We start from the raw sequence: 20,836 nt of genomic DNA, 5'->3' as shown, positions 1-20,836 counted from the left end.
GTTGCTGTTCTTTGACGTAACCAGGCTTGAACCTTGTTACGCAAGGCTTCTTTGGATTCTTTGCCTTCGATCCTCTGGACATTGGTTATAATAAAGTTTCTATGATCTTTTACGAAATCATGTAGATTTACGTCCTTTATTTTTGGCATTTGTATCTTATTCTGTTGTAGATTCCTAAAAAGGGTTCTCTTCAGTTTGGAGTTCAGATTTAATGGCTGACTTTCCTCTTTGTGTGCGATGTTCGACTCATGTCGCGGCATCGAGGGAGAACTTTCCAGTGGACCCGCTATTTTAGGAATAGGGACCTTTTCCTTACAGTCACTGACTGATCCAATAAGTTTGGGTGTGTCCATATTACCCCAATCGGTTTGGGACCCTTGGTCTGTTATTTCCTTTTGAATGAGCTTTAGAGCCCTCTGGACATTACTATGGCATTCTGAGGTCAAAAGAGCTCTTGCTTATTATGTACTGAGCATTTTGAATATATGCATGATAGGTGATTAAAAACACAATGGGTGCATAAAGCAGCATTATGTGTGACACAATGGCTAAAATCAGTTGCATTTTGTTTAACTGTGCTTCTTTCCAGACCCAGAAGTGATTATTTAAAAAACATTTTTTTAGGTTTACTTTAATCTGCATGCCAGTAATTCTGTTCAGAATGGGGAACTAAAGCAACAAGCATACTCTTTTTGTTCAACTGTGTAGTCAGGGTGGTTTAATAAATTGTTTGCGCCTTTCAAGTCATCTCTCTAAAACATAGGGCCTCATTACAAGTCTGGCGCTAACCGTGCCAGTAAAACCGGCAGGCTGCCACCGGACTTGCAAGATTTTCTGGCGCATGGCTTGCCGGATTTACCAGGGCATTACAGCCCTGGCGGTCCGGGAAGTCAGGCGCCAGAAAAGGTAAATCCTCAATGGGAATGGGGAGCATGGAAGCACCAGCACCGTGTGCAACAGTGCTGGTGTTTCCATGTAAGTCTGTGAGCGGGTGCCGTCCCGCCCGCCAGGTCAGACCCGGCGGGCGGGACGGCAGCCGCTCACAGACTCGGAGTGTGCCGGTCTGGTAACAACGACCAGCACCGTTGTTACCGGACCGGCACACTTGTAATGAGGCCCATAGTGTTATTTTATTCCTGGGTTTTTACACGCTTACCAAAGCTAGCCATGACTCCGCCCCTAACCCTGCCCTATCAATCCCCCACAATCCCTCTATACTCCGCTCCACGCTCCTCCTCTCTCTCGGGAGCTCCTGAGTAATTTCTACCCATGTCCGGCGCTGCAGGCAGTGCAATCAAGCAATAGGTTTCTTTGGGTGAAGGGCAGACTGCTCAATAAACGCCTGCTCTCCTCTTATTATAATGTGAAAGTCAACCTGACCGATCCGAATTCGCAACCATCATACACAGTATGAGAGGGAGTCCCTTCTAAGTACTTTACACACAGCAATTAACCTCTACAATACTGCTGTGCATGAGGCTTGCCCCTTATTGAGCCAGGTCCAGAAATCAAACATCAGCTGGAAATAAGGCACGTGTGTGTGCTGTGCAGCCAGCAGGGGCCGCCTGTGTGGTGGAGGCACTTCTCTCTCGTCACGTGCTTGCTCTCATCGTGTGCACTCCACAGTGGCCTCGCAAACTTTCAGAGTCAGCGGCTGTGCTGAAATTCTCCTGAGTTGCCCATAATACAGCGACACAGCGCTTTGCCGCTTTCTGATGTGTTCAAGGTATTCTACTTGTGTGTTTGTGCAGTTAGATGTTTATACAGCACCGGCCCTGAACAGTTTGCGGGAGGCATCATTATTAATCCAGTGTGATGTGATGATGGGGTACTAGGTTCAAAGGTCGAAAGAAAAAAACGACTACCAAAAGGGGTACTGCGAAAGGTCGGCCGGTTCAAAGGTCAACATAGCAAAATATTTTGGAGTCAAAAAGTCAACAAAAACGCCACAAAGGAGTAGTATTGGAAAAAGAGTCAAACTTAATAACACATTATTTACAAGCTAACCATGGAAACACACGAAGAAGTTAGATATAGGGAATGGTGGTCATGGGGGACCATCATTTAAAAAATACCAGAACAATCTAAAAACAGGGTAATGCACTGGCTCCGTGTGATTTCTTTGGAGGTAGTGCATTAACATCTTGTGGTTTGTTGCAGGAGGGCATTGGCTTGATGTGAATTTTTGCAGCTAGTGCATTATGTATTGGAGAAAGTACTTAACCATGTGTGTTAAATTGGTGTTGTTTCTCTGCAGGCATGGTGGAGAAGGTGAAAGCCCCGATGACCGGAGTTGGTATACCCGCCCTGGATGACGTGCTCTGTAAACCCAGTGCCAGCTCTAACTTTGCACCGGCCCACTGCAGTGGGGGTGATCCAGGAGGAAGCCTGCAGTCTCCCCCAGTCCCAGGGAGCAAAGCCCCGGGGGCCGTTGGCACAGACAGCATGGGGAGACCAGCGGCAGCCAATGCAGCCCGGGAGAGGAGTCGGGTGCAGACCTTGCGGCACGCCTTCCTGGAGCTACAGAGGACACTGCCCTCTGTGCCCCCGGACACAAAGCTCTCCAAGCTGGACGTGCTCATCCTGGCCACTACCTACATTGCCCACCTCACCCGTAGCCTTCAGGAGGAGACTGACCATGAGGATGGGGAGAAGGCAAAAAGTCACCCTGCCCCTGGAAGCAGCGGCCTACTGCAGGGTGCCCTCCAAGGTGACGGCTACCTGCACCCAGTTAAGGTAAGCAAGGAGCCAGTGATGTCTCCTTAGACCTGTACCTGTCTATGCCGGTTCCATTTGATAATATCGCCTCAAAAATATCGCCGTATTTTTGCGGCGATATTACCCCATGGAACCTGCGGGGGACACCCCCGCAACCCCCATACATTTTAAAAGGGAGCGCGGGATACCCCCGCAAACCCCCCATCCATTTACCCCATAAATTATCCCCACCAAAAATATCGCCTATGGCCGTTCCCGACGACCATATGTTCGGCGATATTTTTGGTGGCGATAATATTACCTGATACGTCTATGCCCTTCTCTCTGGTCACCATACCCTTCCGTAGCAATCATGGCTCTCTCTTCCCATCTCATGCCTCTCTCTCCCTTTGATATTGTCTCTACTTCTAGGCAACCTGTCCTCCACTTTCTCCCCACCAGACAATATTACGCACCAATGAGTATACCCGCTACGCCTGGTGCTCTACCCTAGCTACTTTCTATACCTCCATGCGCACCCCGCTGCCGATATTTATTTTCGGACTCTCATTTGCCCCTGTCTCTGACATATGTAACCCAAGAAGTGCTTCATCGAGAGGTGGCTGCACACTGCTTTTGCACAGACTTACATTCTCCAAGAACGTTTTTCAATCATAATTTGATATTTTTCCATGGATATTTTTCTGGATACTCAAATAAGGGGATACCAAGAGAACCAAAGCATTCAATCTTTATGGAAAGATTGTAAAGGAAAGGGACCACGGAGGCAAAATCAGTAACTGGTTTCTGAAAGGCAGAAACAATAGCAAATGAAGAGTAGAGATGGACACCAGGGAGGTAGGGAAATGGGCAAATCAGACAGGCTTCGTGGCCCGTAGTAAAATTATTTAACCCATTGAAAGTAAAACTTATATCATTGGCTTTGTATAATTTGTGAAGGGAAACTAGACATGCGCAGGCAAACACACCCACATACACACACGCATCCATATATTTCGGAAACTGTGTCCACTCAGCACGACTGAACAATGCGCTGCCCATGTCATGTCTGTTTGCCAACTGCTCCAGCGCCTCTACCACATTTGAACAGGTCCAAACGTATGAATACACAACGTCCCTCCTTTTACCGAGATGACAGTACTCTTTCTGGGCTCATTGCCCTGGTGCCAGCCGAGAAACATGAGCGACTATTATCTCAAACTATAGTCTTTGAGCCAGGGTTCTGCAACCTTTGGCTCTCCAGATGTTTTGGAATACAACTGTCATTAGCCCTATCCAACATAGTCAATGGTGAGGGATCATGGGTGTCCTAGTGGAAAACACGTGGGGAGCAACAGGTAGCAGACCCCTGCTTTAAACTTTGCAGGTGCTTAGTGGTGTTGTGTGTATGGTATTACCCAAATTGGTCGTTTCGAATTGGCCGAATAGTACAATTGGCCGAATTCGGCCAGTACTATTTGGTCATTTCGAAATGATCAATTGGTGTAATCACTGCCAAACATGGGGAGCGGGAGTTGCAGGGGTGTCCCCTGCTCTCTGTGTTTGGTAGTGATTGCCTTTGGGGGTAGCGGGGGTGTCCCCCGCTTCCAGAGGTATGGAGGCAGGGACAAAAAACTTTAAAAGAGAAGCGGACCCTGCGGCGTCAGATCCGACCCGTTTAGGAGGGACGTATCCGACACAGCAGGGTCATAAAATGCCCGTGTGGTGACAAGGTAAGTAGGGGATGGGTGAAGGGGTGTGTGGGGATGGGTGTTTTTTTAAAAAATAGGGCAGTGTTGGCCACGGCAAAATTGGCTTTGTGGCTGATTTGACCACGGTCAATTCAGCTGCGACCAATTGTGCCACGGCCAAAACATATACATCCGTGTGTACGAAGGTTATATATCTTGGCCCTTCGTTGTAGGTGCCTGGTCACTGCTTTCTAGTAATGGTTCTAGTTTTGTTCAGGCCCCTTTGCTGCTGGAGTCCCTGATGTGGTGATCGGCTGGCTGTATTTAAAGAACTTCACATTACAACTCATTTTGTTCCCTACCCTCCATCGTGGTGGTGCTATGGAATCTGGCTGGACCACGGGCCGTATGGCCTCATAACAGCAGACCCAAGGACTTTTGTCTGCATGTTGTTATTCATTCAGATAGGGGTCTCGCCGTGGGTCAGTCCATTCACCGCTGTGTACTAGTTAGAGGTTGTATGGTTCGTTCAAACAAGGGATGCCCTGAGTCAAGGTAGAAGGAGAAGGTGGCAGAATGGCTCCCCAATACAGATAGATATGCCTAGAGGGTTGATCCTGAAAAGGCTTTTTTGTCTTTTGTAAACCTGCAACAAAATTGCAGATGACCTAAATGCCTCAAGAAGGATTGATACGCACCTCTGAAATTTGGTAACCCTTTGAAAACACTAGAATGTTACAAGAACATTGCCATTTGTGATTGGTGCATTGCCTAAGCCTGTGGAGGCACCAATAAGGAATTCAAATTTGCCAGGGGGCTGGAAGACAAGGTGAGCAAGATACTCGATTGGACATTTTCTGCTAAAAATGTTCAGTGGCAACGGATGATAGGAGCACTCATGAGAAAAAATAGGTGCTCCATATGGCAAATGCTTGCCAGGGGACCACAGGAAATCCAAATTATGAGTTCACTAAGCAAGAATACATGGCTCAGCTTCATTGGGGATAAGATGAAGAAACCTGAACCTATAACCCAGCAAGTTGCAACGGAGATCGTGCGATGGCCTTTAAATACATCCCTAGATGAGATAATAGCAGCGATTAACAAACTAAAAAGCTCCAAGGCCCCGGGACCCAGTGGGCTTGCAAATGTAGTTCTCCAGAAAGACCCTGTAGAGAGGGCAAGTTATTTGGGAGTTTTATTTGATATGGTCTGCGCGGAGGGCATTATTCCTGAAACATGGCGACTGTCTGTATTGTTCCCTGTTTATGAAAACGGAGACAGGAGTCTCACAGAGAACTACAGACTGCTGACAATGTTAGATGTCACCGGGAAACCGTTTTTTGACTCGTGTATTGAAAGAGCTACAGTCCTGGGTACAGACAAACAATATACTCTATTGTTTTCAAACAGGTTTTCGCCTTCGTTCATCAACGGTCCACAACATTCGACTGTTGGACCGCCTGATACATGAAGCAACTGAAAAAGATGCAGCTGTTCTATATATTACATTTGTAGACTTTAGATCATCCTTCGATCCAGTGAACCCGATACTTGTGGGACAAACTGGAAATGTTAGGTTGCCCTGGACGGCTGCTATACATCATAAAAATGTTGCACAGAGAAACGGGGGCTAGAGTGTGCCTGAACAACAATGGCGTGGTGACTGCACCACTGTTGATCAACATGAGAGTCAAGCAAGGTTGTGTGCTGGCTCCCCTGATGCTCAACCGCTACTTGGTGGACCTACCAGAGTGGCTGTTGGTTAGTTCGAACTGTCCTCCCAAGATTGGTAGGACAAGGGTCCCCTGTATACTATATGCTGACGACCTCGTCCTTTTTTTTATCATACCTAGATCTATGCTAACAGAATTGGTTAATTATGCCGAGGAGAATGAACTAGAAATGAATGTGGAAAAGACAAAAACTCTGCTGATCACATCCAAGAAAGTCAATAGAATCGCTCGTCGACTTCCATCGATTATGTGGGGCACTGTTTCTACTTGGGTCTGGAAATGAGTGCTTTGAAAGATTATAAAAACATCACAGACACAGAGACGAGAAAGGCAAGATTGCTTTCCCTTGTTTCCCTTCTTTTTTGCAAGTTTGCAGTAAAGACAGCGGGCATACTGACTTGATATTAACAATGCTTTTGCCCTGCTGTTCTGTATGGGTTAGATGCATTGACAATGAGAGACTTGAGCTGGCTTAATCGTGTAGAGGGAGCCTTTTGGTGGAAAATGCTAAAACCTAGACCCTCTGTTCCAATGGAACTTTTACGATTAGAATTAGGGCTGATCTCACTGGGAGGCCAGGCAGAACGTAAGTGGGTGAACTTTATTTAAAATCAAAGGTTGCACCGGTGTGCCCCCTCCTGAAGGTATTGGGATCAAATTGTGGTAGAGATCATGTAAGCAGAGGCAGTAGCTTTGATGACCTTAATATAACAACTTTTAAGGCAATACATTGGTATCCAAACTGGAGTGCAAGTGGAGGCTATGAAACATTAAAGTAGTCCTTCAAGAGGAAATACGAGTTGTGGCACTGGAACAGAAATTACGATCATATAACCACTTTAAAGAGCTATCAACATATATCAAATGTGGGTACATATGTTCAAGCGACCACAGTTGTATATCCCCCAGAGTCCGAATCCTACGTCCTTTGTTGACGTATGAATCAGCTGGCCCTGCTTGCCGTTCTTGGCTCACAGTCGATACTGCCTCATGACAAACGCTATTGCCGAGTCTGTAAACTCCAACACATTCCAGAAACAGCAACACATCTGTTTATGGAGTGTGTGAAACTGGGCTCCATATACATGTGTATCTATGAAGGTTTAGTAAATGATTACGACTGGATTAGGTCTGTTGATTTCTGGAACTATTGCTTGAATTCTGAATGATTATCGCTGCATGTAGGACTTTATAGACTATGGGCCTAATTCACAGTAGCATCTCAATGGCAAAACGCAATTGGAAAACGCTCTGTGAATAAGGGCCTTTGGCTATAAATAGAAGAACAGACAGCCCTAGGAGTACTAGCTTGACACGCTTACTTGCACATTGCATATTTGCACATTTGGCGATTGTGATTATCATAATATATCTATACTGAAGTGTTTTTAGTACGTTTGAATATAATACCATCGCTTTACTTATTTCTTCTGTGGCTGTTCTTTTGTTTTGTTCCCCTTATGTTTAGCTATGTGCGGCCTGGATATGATACTGTATGTTTGCAGATAGTATAATATCAAAATTGTAAAAGGGACAATTATTGTATGAATTTTATTGGGTTTTAATATAATGATGATTTTATTGAAATGCAATCAACTAAATCAATGATGTCTGTTGTATCTATTCACAAGTCATATATGTTATTGAGTTTTAGTTAATCACTTGTATATGTATATGAATAATGTGTAAAAAGTCTGACTAAATACAATAAATAAATAATAATAATTAGGGAGTTCCACTTGGGTTTTCCCATCGGAAATGTCTTGCCCTGACCTAACAACACAGAGACTAAAAAGTGGATAGGAGGATCAGACTCTGGCTGCAGTACCCCTTCACTGATGCACAGAAACTCACTCTCCCCAGAATTCTAGCCTTAGGGAGGAGATTAGGGAACGTACAGGGGAGGGTGATTAAAATAGATGTGTTTCCCAGCACAAGAGATGCCTAAATCTACCCACCTGTTACACCCACGCACATACACACAAACATTCACATTCTCACACACACACACAGGATGCCCAGAACTCTATGCAAAAAGAAGGCCACTTACCTTAAGCATAGTAGAATTGAGGAAATTAAAGAAAATACTGTAAAAGTTAGGTAGAGCTGTTACCTACCACCTCAGCTGCCATGTATGCATCCCTGGGGAACCATTACATGAAGAGTGAGGCGCCCTGGCTATGTGTAACTGGATATATTTGAATGTTATTTTATAGAGTTATAAAGGCTGCTTTGGGGCAGAAGTGTTATAAACACAGGTGTAGAAGACTGCAATAAACAAGAATCTGGGGAGACAGTATAAGAATGAGGCAGATGGATGGTGGGGGAACAGCAAGAACAAGCCCAATAACAAGTAATACATGACAAATAAGTCAAAATAAGGCTTGTTTGGACAGCCTTCTGAAAGGGACTGGTGATGAAGAGTGTATGTCGTTGTGCCAGAACAAAGTGCAAATGGAAGTCAAATCGTAAGAGCCGGGAAAAGGTTTTGTGTTGAAACCTGGAATATGCTGTGACAAGGTCACATGCTGGAGGCCAGTGAATGGGGAGTGGGGGGGGGCTCTGGGACCACCAACTGCTCCCTATTACAGACCCTGAAGGCTTTATACAGGGGATCCACAGGAACCCCTATTCCATCCATAGTCTCTTGTGTACATGTGCTGGATATCTCCAACTGCCCCCCACATCCCATACCACAGAGGTATGCGCTGTCATCTGCAAAGAAGGAATTTGGGAAATGCAGAAGCTGACACTGAAATTCATGAATGCAGTGCTTTTCAAACCACGAGCTGTCAGGAGAGAGTGTCAGCTGGTAGCAAGGAAAGGGTACATAATGCAAGCTCAGCCCATAGCAAACTGCAGGAACTCACGATCATCCAAGGGAAATAAAAAACATACCCTAGGAGAAGATAAGACATAACAGACGGCAGGCAACATGACCGTCATGAAGCACAGGAGACAAATGCTATTTGATTCCAAGATGGGGTGCTCCCCTGCATAATCCAAATCACGTGGGGAAGTTGTAGGCCACACAGCCTCTGACCAATCACAAAGCCCACTCATACCACATGCACAGCTGCATCTCACCCTCACAGGGTCAATCATTCTCCCCACTAGAATAGAAAAGAGTCAACCAGAAGGTAGGTGAGGGAGTGAGTCTGTGAAATGGCAGAAGAGGAAGAGGTACAGGGAGCAAGGAGAGAAGACGGTGAAAAGCAAGGCAACATGGGAGTAAGAAAGTAGGAATTAGAGGAGGAACACTGGCAGACAGAGGAAGGGAAGGGAGAGAAATTATCAGAAAGGGTACATAGTAAAGGACAAGGCATAAGTGGGGAAATGGAAAGATGGAGAGGAGGAGGTGGAACAATTAAGGAGAGTGGAAGGAGTGGAATTGGGAGAGAGACCCCCAAAGGGGGAGGAAGGAGAGGAGGTTAGACAAGCAAGCAGTGGTGGGGGATCAGAATTAGGCTGGAGAAGGATACCGAGAATGATAGTGTGTGGGGGGCAGTATGAAATGAAGGGGGAAGAACACAGCAGAAGAGAGGGAAAGGAACAAGGGGCAAAGGGGAGAATGACAGAAGAAGAGGCATACCAAAAACAGGAGAAGCAAGGAGGTCTCAAAAAAGGGGAAGGGAGTAGGACTTGGAGGGAAGTCAAAGGGGCTCAACCTCTTTAATAGTCAAACCAAAGAATAGGGACTTACGTAGTGTCATGAGTGTGACAGCATCAATAAGCAGGCAAACACAAAAAATGTAAGTTGAACTAAAGTTCTTTATTTTTGGGAATGTAACACAAGGTGGCCAACATTACAAATGGGCACTATAGGTAAATCAGGGAAAAACCTAAGGGAGTTTTTCGATACGATAGAACACACCTCAGTGCTCTCAGTGTTCCTCACTCCCCTACCTGAATCCTACTCTCTAGCTTAAGAGATTCCCACGTACTTCTTCTCTGTTCCTGGTTACCCTTGAGCAGTCTGTCATCAACAGGTATGTTGACCTCTCATTCTGCTCTTCATAGATTTTGCCCTATCTCCCCCATGAGAAACAGGTGCTTGTTGGGGGTATTTCCTCTGTGATCAAGTTGACTGATCATCCCCAGTTGAAGTGAAGGCCCAACAGTCCTGATCACCTCCTTCACCTAGGGTCCTGATATCCCCCCCCTTCCGCATCACACTACTCCTGAACTGTTCCTGAGCCTCCTCGGTTCCCGAGCCATGGGGACATTCCTCCACCCACTATGGGATTTACTCCTTCCGATTGGGTTTTCACCCCTACCACCTGCCTTCGGCCAATCTTTCTCACTCATGCCTTCCTACTCTGGATTGCTAGGCCCTCTGTTGCTGCTTCCTGATCTTCACCAGCACCCGCCACTAGACATTCACCTCCAACTACCTCCTCAAATTCTCTGAAGTTACATTCTCATGTTCATCTAATTCCACCTCCCGATGTTCACCTCCCACCACCTCCTGATTTTCACCTCCTTTCTTCTTTTGGTGTTCACCTCCAAACTCCTCCTGATAGCCCCCTTGTACCACATCCTGATATTCCCTTTCAACTGCCTACAGATGCTCCTTCGCCCCGTCCCATCTCTAGCCTTCTCTTCTCTTCCTCCTTCTGCCTTTCTAGACTACCACCTCCACCTTCTTCAATAATCACCAACTCACTACAACAACCTGTCCTAATCTCATCCTCCAAACTCCCACCACGACCCCCTTTAATAATTGCCAGATTGGTCTTACCACCATACATAATTTCCTCATCCAAACGCCCCCAAACCCTGACTGAGACGCTGACCTTATAAAGCCCTTTGACACCTCCACTGTGAATTAGTTCTCTGTGAGGGTCTGCACCTGTAATTGTAGATGAATAAGGACTGGTGATTGGCTGCTGCTGATGTGTTCACTGTTGTGTTATTTGGAATCTGGTTGTTGAACCAAGCTGTCATAAGGGGATGGTGCCATTTTGAACTTCACTCCCACCCCTTGGATGCCCACGCTGCAGGGGAGCGAGTGCAGCATGCTTTGTCCTTGTAGGTTCACACAGTGCTACTGCAATTTGATGGGGCTCAAAGCGGGGAAAAATCTGCTCCACTCTTTGTTCTCTGCAGATAGTTTAGCCATTTCCAACATGCCTATGATGCCTGAGTGGGGCTCTGACGTTTAAAATTAAAAAAGGAAGATTTATATGTTAAAAGCTTGCGTTAAAGCTGGGAGCTCCATTCCCTTAAAAGTACAGCGTCAATAGCAAGATCTGTTTGTTTGCAAAATAATGGGTTATCTTTGCGCCCCAGGGAAAGATTGTAGCTCTGCTGCTCCTTATCTTTGTGGTTCTCTGCATCAGAGCAGAGCTTTTTAAAGAGATAGGGCCTCATTACGACCCTGGCGGTAAGGGGTTTACGCCAGCGTTAGCTGCGCCGACCCCTTACCGCCAATTACGAGGTCCCCTAGCGCCATGGTGCTTTTAACACCTGCTTTTAGCAGGTGTTAAAATCCATGGCGCTAAGGGACCATGGAGTTAATTACGCCACCGTAATTTACGGTGGCGTAATTAACGCCTTCCCCACTCCCATTATGCCCTATGGGGCAAAAATGGGAATGGGGAAGGGTAAATGGGGATTGGGGACTTACCGCCCCGCCAAGGTCGGAATGGGGCGGTAAGTCCGCCAACCACCATGGCGTAAACGTAGTTTACGCCATGGTGGTAAAGTCACGGCCCAGGCGGTAACTTACCGCCTGGGTCGTAATGAGGCCCATAATCTCTAAAGCTTCCTGCGCCCCAGAAATACCCTTAGGAGTTTTGGGAAACGGAGCACAGGTAAATATGTATTAACTGGTAGTTAGGTCGTACAGGTATCAAGGTTTGCTTCTGTTAAAAGGGCAATGTTACTGACTGAACAGTATGTTGGGCAAAGCATTTTGTTGAATATAATGTCCTACTAGGGTCAACCTGATGAGGTTTACAGAGGAAAGCCGCCCGTGACCATCCTCTGCCCTATTACAGGGTTAATTGAGGGTGACCTGGGGATCCTCCCCATATCACTCCCAGGCCAATAACCTGCTAGCTTAGGGAGGCACTTGGTTCCCATAGTCACCATAAGGGAAGTCCCCAGAATCAGACAGGTGCCTTTTTCACAATGAAGTGACCTCTTTCACAAGCCTAAACTGAGAGGCTGGATGTTTGAGACCAAAGAAGTGGAAAGGCTGTAGAAACCTGGGGTCCAACTGTTCTTGCCTTGCCTGGCCTGATGCCGGACCACTGTCAGACAACCTAAGGTTGCCCACTGGTGGTCCTTATAGCTGAGTCTAAGAGGAATAATGTAAGAGCTGGACGACCCCTGCAGCAGCCAGCAAAGAGGAGTTCAGTACACTATGTAATAGCAGAGGCTGTAAATTACTCTCTGAACCATCTTGGAGGTGACATTGAAACAAAGGAGAGAGGGAAGGCCTGATAGAAAGTTAAGGATCTGAAAGGGTCCCATTCTGGTTGTCCTACTGTGGCCATTCCCATCAGTCTTTTGCACCAAGTAGAGAACGTCAAGTTAGTCTTAAATCACCTCTTGATCCCCCAGCTGCCACAGTGGCTAGTCAGCTACTAATATATACTGGACTTCAGGGGTGACACATTCCATCTTACATGAGATGTACTCAGCCACGGGGAACCAACATAGAGATTTCACTACTTTCCTAAAATGGTCTTCTCAACTTGTACATGACAACACACAATCAGCATTGCTTTGAACCCCCAGGCCTGTGAAGCAGATTGCAGTTGTATGGCTTTGATCAAGGCTCTAATGTGTAAAGCAACTGGGCCTCCCAGCACAAAACCTTGGTGTCTCAATTTTTCTATATTATAAATGTACTTTAATCCAGTCCAAGTGGTTTATGTTATGTTAATTAGCTTTTATACTGTGCACCTCACTACCATAGTGGTCTTAGAGCGACAATACCTTGTCCGTGTGGGGGAACTGAAACCCCACCCCGGGTGGAAAGCAGACCCTGGTCTGTGAGGTGAAAAAGGAAATGAGGATAGAGGTAAGCAGGAATTGGGAAAAGCTGTGTGAACTCGGAGATAGACCAGAAGACAAAGGTGAAAAGAGGAAGTGAGGATAACAAGAGGAATGGGTGGTAACGTTAGCTGGAATACATGTACTGTAGTATGAGTTTGACCAACATGGTTGTGGAAAGAGTAAGGAGCTGTCCATAATGTGCAAATCCATTATCTTGCCAGTAAGGAGCGCAATGTGTTGTAGGTTTAATTATAAGTAAGGTTATGGATGTATGATGGCGTTGAGATGCTCAAGAGTTCCTGGATGCTTAGGGTCCAGATAATCATCTCGTGTCCCTTATGAGGAGTCCCCGCGAGACCTGGTGCTACTGGGCCTGCTGACAGAGGTGTCAGGACCAAGAGTTGGCTATGTGCTGAAAGAAAAGTTGGAGGACACAAAAGGGCAAAATGACAAACGCGTCTCCCCCCACTTGGAGCCATACTCTTGTAGCGGAGGTCCCAGAAAGGGCCTGCATCCCTGGCCGCCGTCTCGAGGTACCATGAACGTACTCGTCAAGGTACGTGACACATGAGGAGCAGATGAACCAACAGAGAGCTGCACTGGGACTCTGCCCAGTGTACATCAGAAGAGCCATACATGTTGAAGCGCCCATAACCAGACAACCCTGGCAGCACGGTACCCAATTAGATGACCATACCAGCAGTTGATACGAAATGAATAGTACCCACAGACTGTCCACGAAGAGACCCAAAGAGCCCTGATGGAAGGCAAGTGTTAGTGACACAAGGGCCCGGACAGATTCGCATATGAACGAAAACGACAACCAAGGATAACACGCCATTGCAAGTAGCTATGGAAATAGATGCAATGGACACAGAAAAGGAAACATTGGTGAAGCGTAAAGGAAACATTGCTGTGAAACAAGATGAAAGTGTCCAACCAGATAACACGAGTAAATAGGCTTGGAATGCAAGAAGCTGAGAAATCGATACTGGTTGCAATGCTTAGTAGAAGAATAGAGCGGCAAGCGCCAACTATATATCTACCTCAATAAAGCACACTATACAAGTGCAACTCCATTTTGTGAAGCAGAAGTATGCCCAGGCGGCCTGAGGCCTACCAAGCCAGGTTTCATATCCCGGAGAAAGAGCGAAATCGAAACTCAACAAAGAAGCAGCTCATGCCTGGGAAGTCGAGGTCAACCTAAGAAAGGGAGGCGGGCAACAACACTGAGGAATCGAAACTTCAGAGCATACCAGCCTGCCCCGTGAAGGTCAAGATAAGGAGGCCCAGGCAGGTGGCGAGGCCGAAGGAGAATTAAATACACTAGAAGCTGGAAACTGAAGCAGCTTCACGGTGAACTAACACGTGACCAGCCAGGCGCAAAGAGGTACTACCGCCTGATGTCATCCAGAACCCGAGGATGCCATAACTTTTCCTGATAAGAAGTTGCAGTTTCGAGGCCATCCTCAGCCAACTAATTTACACATAGCCCTAAAGTACTGAATGATGGAAAGGAGGCAGGGTGAACATTGGGGCACTAGGCACCTGGGTGTCCATTCTGCATGCTGCTAATTAAAGTGGAGATTTATGTCTAGGGATGTAACCTACCCAATCACAATGGACCGACTAATCTAGGGTCCTATAGATACTAGAACCAATAGGACGTTGTACTTGTAGTGATGTCTATCATGAGTGATGTATAGGGATGGGCGTAGACGCCCACCCGACAAGAATTATCCAATCCGCATGCTCTATTACCATTTACAGATATAGCACCTATACTTAAGTTACCTTTTCCAACCAATTATACTGCATGACAAACTTGTAGAGTTAGACGTCAATGATGATGAGTTCTGGGTATAAATGTTACTGTTTGCATAAAGTTCGAGGAAGTTGAAGCCAGGCAGGTGATCGCAACGCTGCTGATTCCCAATTGTTTCCCTGTTTGATGTACTTGTCATTAAACGGACTTCCCTTTGACAACCTATTGAGTTGTCCTTATTGATCGTGTTGGAGTAAATGAATCCTGCACCCCCATTCCTCACAAGGTGCAGCTATCTTGTCTTACAGGTACTAGAGGGTGAGCACTGACCTATGGACCCGTCAGAGGACGCTCCGCCTCTCCAGTACACTCTGATAGTATCCCGTGGCGGGGAGAGAATGAGAGTGCAAGCATATGTAACAGGAAGGACCTGAAATTAGCCTATGCTCTTGGGGACCATAGGAAATATAAATGAAAGGTGTGCTACTTTGCCATGTTCTGGCGGGTGTCGTAGATAAATACTAGGGAAAGCCTGTGCTCCATGTGGCTACAGGAGCTTTCTCGCAGGTGGGCCATAATGCAATATTCGTAATAGTAAACCTTGCATGGGCCTTGACATAAACATTGGTAGAAGCGTAGTATGGACCGTTAGCGTGTCACATCTATACCAGTCAGAAGGTAAGGCTAGGTAATGTAACAGCCAGCAGGCAAGCAGAGTAATATAACTAAGTGGATGAGTAGAAAGCGGAAAGTTTGGTCCCTAACATAGAAGGCAACCCTGTGGGTCAAAAGCAAAGGCCTCAGGTCTTGGAGAGCTTATATCTATTCTAAGTAGATTGCTGCTTTAAGATTTCAGGTCCTAAACTGCAAGAGAATAACAGTTCAGCTATTGTATATTCTACAGATGCACAGCAACCTTGGGGTACCATGCGAAAATGTACAGAAACCATAGGAGGCAGCTTAGAAACATCTGTAGGTATAAACCTTATAGTCGGTGATCGCTCACAATTTAAACTGTCCTGTTAATGCAATCCTCAAAAGCAAATATCTTAAAACCATAAAGTGAACATACTAGAAACCAGGCCAGTTAATAGGAAAAGGAGAAACAGCCCCACCCCACATAAATCCTAGTATCGGCATAATCCATGTAAGCCCACAAAGATATGTTTGATGGTAGTCCAGGCCTAGCGGTCTGAAAGTGCTAGGCTGTGCATGTGAAATACATGCATTACGCTCGCTGTCCCTCCCCTGAAGGTGATACAATCCAGACAATTACATGGATAAGATATGCCTGAAAGTGCAGCTCTCATGCAATTGCATTAGAGAAGAAACCATGCAGCCCTAATGGTAAAGCAGTTAGTGCAAGAGGCGAGCCCCCGCTCCCCTCCATGCCTTCCCTCCTGTCCCTGAGTGCAATAGGATAAACTGCTTCATATGGGCCTGGAGAACACGGCGCAGAATGGCAAACCCCAACAACCTGGTAAAGGAGCCCATTCCCCATGCCTGGCGAAGATCAAGGGTCTGTATGTGCAGCAAACGTGTAGCTATGCGAACGTTGAGAGACACATGCATGGCAGAAGTACAAAGCATCATACAGCTAAATTGGCACTACCCTCCCTCTAAAAAACGACCAAAATACCCTGAGAAAAGTTGGACTCTCCAGGCGGAGACAGTGGCCCTGGAGCCAAGAAGGGAACCCTTCCTCCATGCAACAAAAAAGCACAGTCTGGCAGGTGCGCCACCCAGGTGTGGCCAAGGGGGGCCATGCCCACCCTTATAAAACCCGCCCCCCCCCACTGGACCATTCAGTTATGTGTTTGTTTTGGTGCGCCACCCCATGGTTTCCAGTGACCTCATCAGGCCACTCCTATGAAAAATGTCTGGGGGGCGCCACTGCAGTCCGGGCGCGGCTCCTCCCAAATAGAAATTAGGCGGCACTAATCTGACTAAAACGTCCGGCTGCGTATGCTGCATGAGAGAAATAAACAAAGTCTGTCTTGGAGGGGAAGCGAGAAAGGAGGGCTCCAGGCAGTTCAGCGGATGAAATGCGCCATCTTGTTCCCGAAAGCATGTGGAACAGTTCTAAAGTATGAAAAGTAATCACTGCCAGAGTTAACACGCAGACATGCGAAACTCCACTGGGATATCTTTGCAAAAGGAATAGAAAGGCTGGAAGGCAATAGGGATACATTATACTGGAGTGACGGTTCATTTATTACCTTTTACAGAGCTTCTGTGCAGTGTTACCAAGCGGCCATTTCAGATCTTCCCCGAAACCACTCAACGCGCTGCGGAAAGAAATTGCACCTAGCATGCCAATTGTTTGCTCTGAACTGTATAGTCCAACTCAACGCCTCCAGTAGCTAACCGTCAGTCGCCCCCTATGCATCTACATCCCCCGCAGGGCTAGGTCACCATATCGCGCCATGATAGCATCACAATGAGTAAAACTCTTGGCCCTCAAAGTGGCAAACAGTAGCGTTTCGATGTATGCTCAACATCACCAGATGTAGTCATGCTCATTTGTAGCTCCTCACACATGTTACGTAATGCACTGCTTGATTGTCTAATGTAGTTTTGGTCTAGAATATTTCAGCTTTTCAAGGCCATAGCAATGGCAATTAAAAGCTGTACGATTGCTGCATAACATAGAATAACATATATTCTGCTTAAGTGGAAGATGCCTTGTTTGGGAGCCAGCCTTGAAGCAGACTCATTTTATGTGCTGGCAGTTTATAATGCGATTTGGTTTTTTCAAGTGTATCTACTGCCCAAATCCACATTTCTTCTGCTGCTGGAAATGTACCTCGTCTGGGTGTCCATTTTGGAGAAAATTCATTTATGTTTCAATCCCATTTTCTCCAGTTTGGGCTTGATTACTGTTTTGCCTCAACCACATTTTCAGTCTATTTGAAAATTCCGGCATTAACAAAGCATTCACTTCCCAGTGATTCAGTGTAATACACCAAAACCAATCCTAGGGATCAGCCATTTTGTTTCGACAGTGATCAACTCCCCTTTTTACTACCCTCTTCCTCTTTCATCCTGTCACAACTTTGTTGGCCAGTTCAGTGGTGTACAAGTAGCAGCTTTTCCAGTAAACTGACCTGTTTTCCCAAAGTGATCTGGGCTGCCCCTAGTGCCCCCTGTTAACCTAACGAGGCAACTGCATACCAGGGAAGTGGTTCATAAATCTTGGTATACATGCAGATTATTCGCTGAGGACCCCATGAGCCGCCTGAGATGGGCCCAGTCGCCACAACGCCCGAAGGAATCTCCATAGGCTTCCTGGCAGGGATAAATTCCTGCCTGAGCAAGACTGTATTCTCAGCAGAGAGCCTACGTACTGAAGGCCACCATAACATGCAAGTGTCTTCGAGGTCACCCACTTATCCCTTCTCTAGGGCTGGTGTTTGTGGCCATTTAGGGATGAGGGGCGCTCCTTCTCAAATCTTTGGACCCACTGGTGCTTACATTGTTTTCCTGCCGCTTCAGAGGGACCCTCACCACTACACCCTCACTGCCAGGAAATTCACTTTATTATACATGCAACAAGGATGTCACAACCTTATGTGGTGAAAGTCATGTAACACACACAACACCTGGAACACTCAGACTAGATATTGCAATATAATAGATTATTACACTATTCCGTCCCACTGCACCCACCCATCAGTGTGTGCGATACAAGTGTGGCGCTGCAGGGGACGGCCCACACACTTCATTTCTCTTCCTGTGCGTCCACCTCATTCGCCTTGTACACAGTCTACGGTTTGGTGAGTTTCTTACATATCAGCTTCTTATGCCCAGTGACATGTTTCTTTATTCTGTGTTGGTTATGTGTTGCGCATCTGAGAGAAATTAGAGGGAAAAACCCCAAACTCTGCTAATGACAATTTGATCACAATGGGCTCATCCACCAAAGTGGAATCAGATAATCAAAAAACTGAATGTTTTGAATCAAACTGTGGCACAGTCATTTTTGAGAGACAATCAAATTGTACACAGTCTACTCTGGGTGCTGTCAATTCTGAGAGTCAGTTGAGCAATTCCAGATTTTTCTTTTTGGGGTCTTTCAGGTTACAGTAACACCTAACGGGCAAACGAGCCACAACACATCAAGGGTACTCTTGGGCACATCTCAATCCAATCAGTCAACCACTTACTGACTAATATCAAGCCCTCCCTGTAAGTAATGGAAACTACCCTCCTGGGTGCAAGCCTGTTCGCAGGCGCATTAAGCATGCGCCCTTTTCGGATCACTACTTGCTTTGATCATTCTACACTGACTCTACAGACATGAAGACGATCACAACCTCCATTCTGACCCGTAATTCCTTTTCTCACCAGTACAAAACTTTGATTTTCATTTACCATTTCCCCTTTTGCACCTTACCATCCCCTGCTGCCCTTGTTATTCTCTTACAGACCAAGGTCTGAATACCCTAGCTCCGGAACAATATGCCACTCTGTGTACACACCTTGGCAATACGATACTCCACTCTCTGTACAAGCCTTGGTGCAATTAGACCACTATGGAGGTGACCTGTGATGTATACAAAACATTCTTAACATGATATGATATGATATAGTATTTATAACTCGCCTATACACAAGTGTTTCGAGGCGCGATGAGGCAAGGAATGTAGAACAGACGGAATACAAAGACAACGATCTTACTAGGCCGGATGGCATTGAGATCGTGCAAGTGCATGGGGGTGTGTGGGGGAGGGGGCAGTGTAATACATAGGATCAACAGTAAAGAATAAATAAAATAAATATAATAATTAGGTAAAAGTGCGGCCAGCAAGTGGCAAGTGCAGGGGTGAGTGCAGACATCAAGTGTCAAAACTGGGGGTGACTGTAAGGATACAGAAACAGCCCCCAAGTGCAGGGGTTGCCATGGAGGCAGTGCAGGTGTGCAGCTGGCAGGGGAGGGGACCTGGCCCGAGATCAGAGGGTAGCCAGGTGACCAGTGCAGTTTCAGCCAGGAGTTCAGCAGGGGCGAGGAGAAGAAAAAGTAGAAGCAAAGAGGAAAGTCTTCAGTTGCTTCAGGAACCGGAGATGGGTCTCGAGGCTGTCCAGAGGGAGGCCCCGGCCGAGGAAAGAGATCTACCACCATTATGAATTATATTAATAGAGAATTTCTACAATATGAATATTTTCAATCGTTGTGTACATTTTACAATATGCCGCACTATACATTTTTTCGAACTACTAAAAATGGATACATGTACGACACGTTCTAGAAATGAGATGCAATGGTACTTCGACTATGGTAGTCTACTCGGCAATATATGTTTACATTTATAATCTCCTTATCAACACCCTTACTCCTTCTTGTAAAATAAGCCCCACCTTATCACACATGGAGTTTGGAAATACCGAGGAGCATGTGGAAGGAGAGGCCTTCTAGTGGGCAAAGTGTGGGAAGAGTAGCTGCTGTTCTATGGGCGTTCGTTGTACTCTACACAATGCTAGCAGCTAACTTCAAGCATGTCCTGCCACATGGCAGATTTTCTCGCAGATTTCATCAACGCTAATTTCCATACTCCTCTTCTTTCCAGAAATGGCCAATGCGGTCCAGACTGTACACAGGGGCTTCCGGACAGTTTCTGAACAATTCATCGCAAGCTGAAAACAGGAACCCTGCGAAATCATCCAACCCGTCGCGATTCTAAGACTGACCTTCCGTCTCCGGGACTCCTTGCTGGTTATATTTATTGCATCTGACGTGGATCATTCCAAAAATTGCCCATCATAAAAAATGAAAAATATTTAATCTTGCTTTTTTAGTGTTGGGAAATTGAAATGTAAACCAAAAACTGCACCTTACTAAGGTGTGTAAAGGTTCAAGCGAGAAGTCCCATACAAACAAAAGGGGTTCCTAGCCAATGGAAGTGTCTGTGGGATGGACACATAGGCATTGCACTGGTATG

General features: G+C 46.2%; 1 protein-coding gene across 1 annotated transcript; it reads left to right on the top strand.

The window, feature by feature from the left end:
- The first annotated feature begins 2,259 nt into the window (after nt 1-2,259).
- TCF24 (transcription factor 24) lies at nt 2,260-20,578 on the top strand. The gene is made up of 2 exons (XM_069622122.1): nt 2,260-2,736; nt 20,465-20,578. The coding sequence occupies exons 1-2, from the start codon at nt 2,260-2,262 to the stop codon at nt 20,576-20,578; spliced, it is 591 nt and encodes a 196-aa protein (XP_069478223.1).
- Nucleotides 20,579-20,836: the final 258 nt, after the last annotated feature.

Source organism: Ambystoma mexicanum, chromosome 5q (genome assembly GCF_040938575.1).
Source record: "Ambystoma mexicanum isolate Mex_15411 chromosome 5q, UKY_AmexF1_1, whole genome shotgun sequence".
Lineage (NCBI taxonomy): Eukaryota > Metazoa > Chordata > Amphibia > Caudata > Ambystomatidae > Ambystoma > Ambystoma mexicanum.
The sequence above is the reverse complement of the archived record's forward strand: the minus strand, read 5'-3'. Positions and strand labels throughout refer to the sequence as shown.

What these genes read in the sequence shown, in the direction of transcription:
- TCF24 (XM_069622122.1), top strand. Translation starts at nt 2,260, where the DNA reads ATGGTGGAGAAGGTGAAAGCCCCGATGACCGGAGTTGGTATACCCGCC. An exon ending in GCTACCTGCACCCAGTTAAG is followed by an intron (nt 2,737 to 20,464) that starts GTAAGCAAGGAG and finishes TCTTCTTTCCAG; the next exon opens with AAATGGCCAATGCGGTCCAG.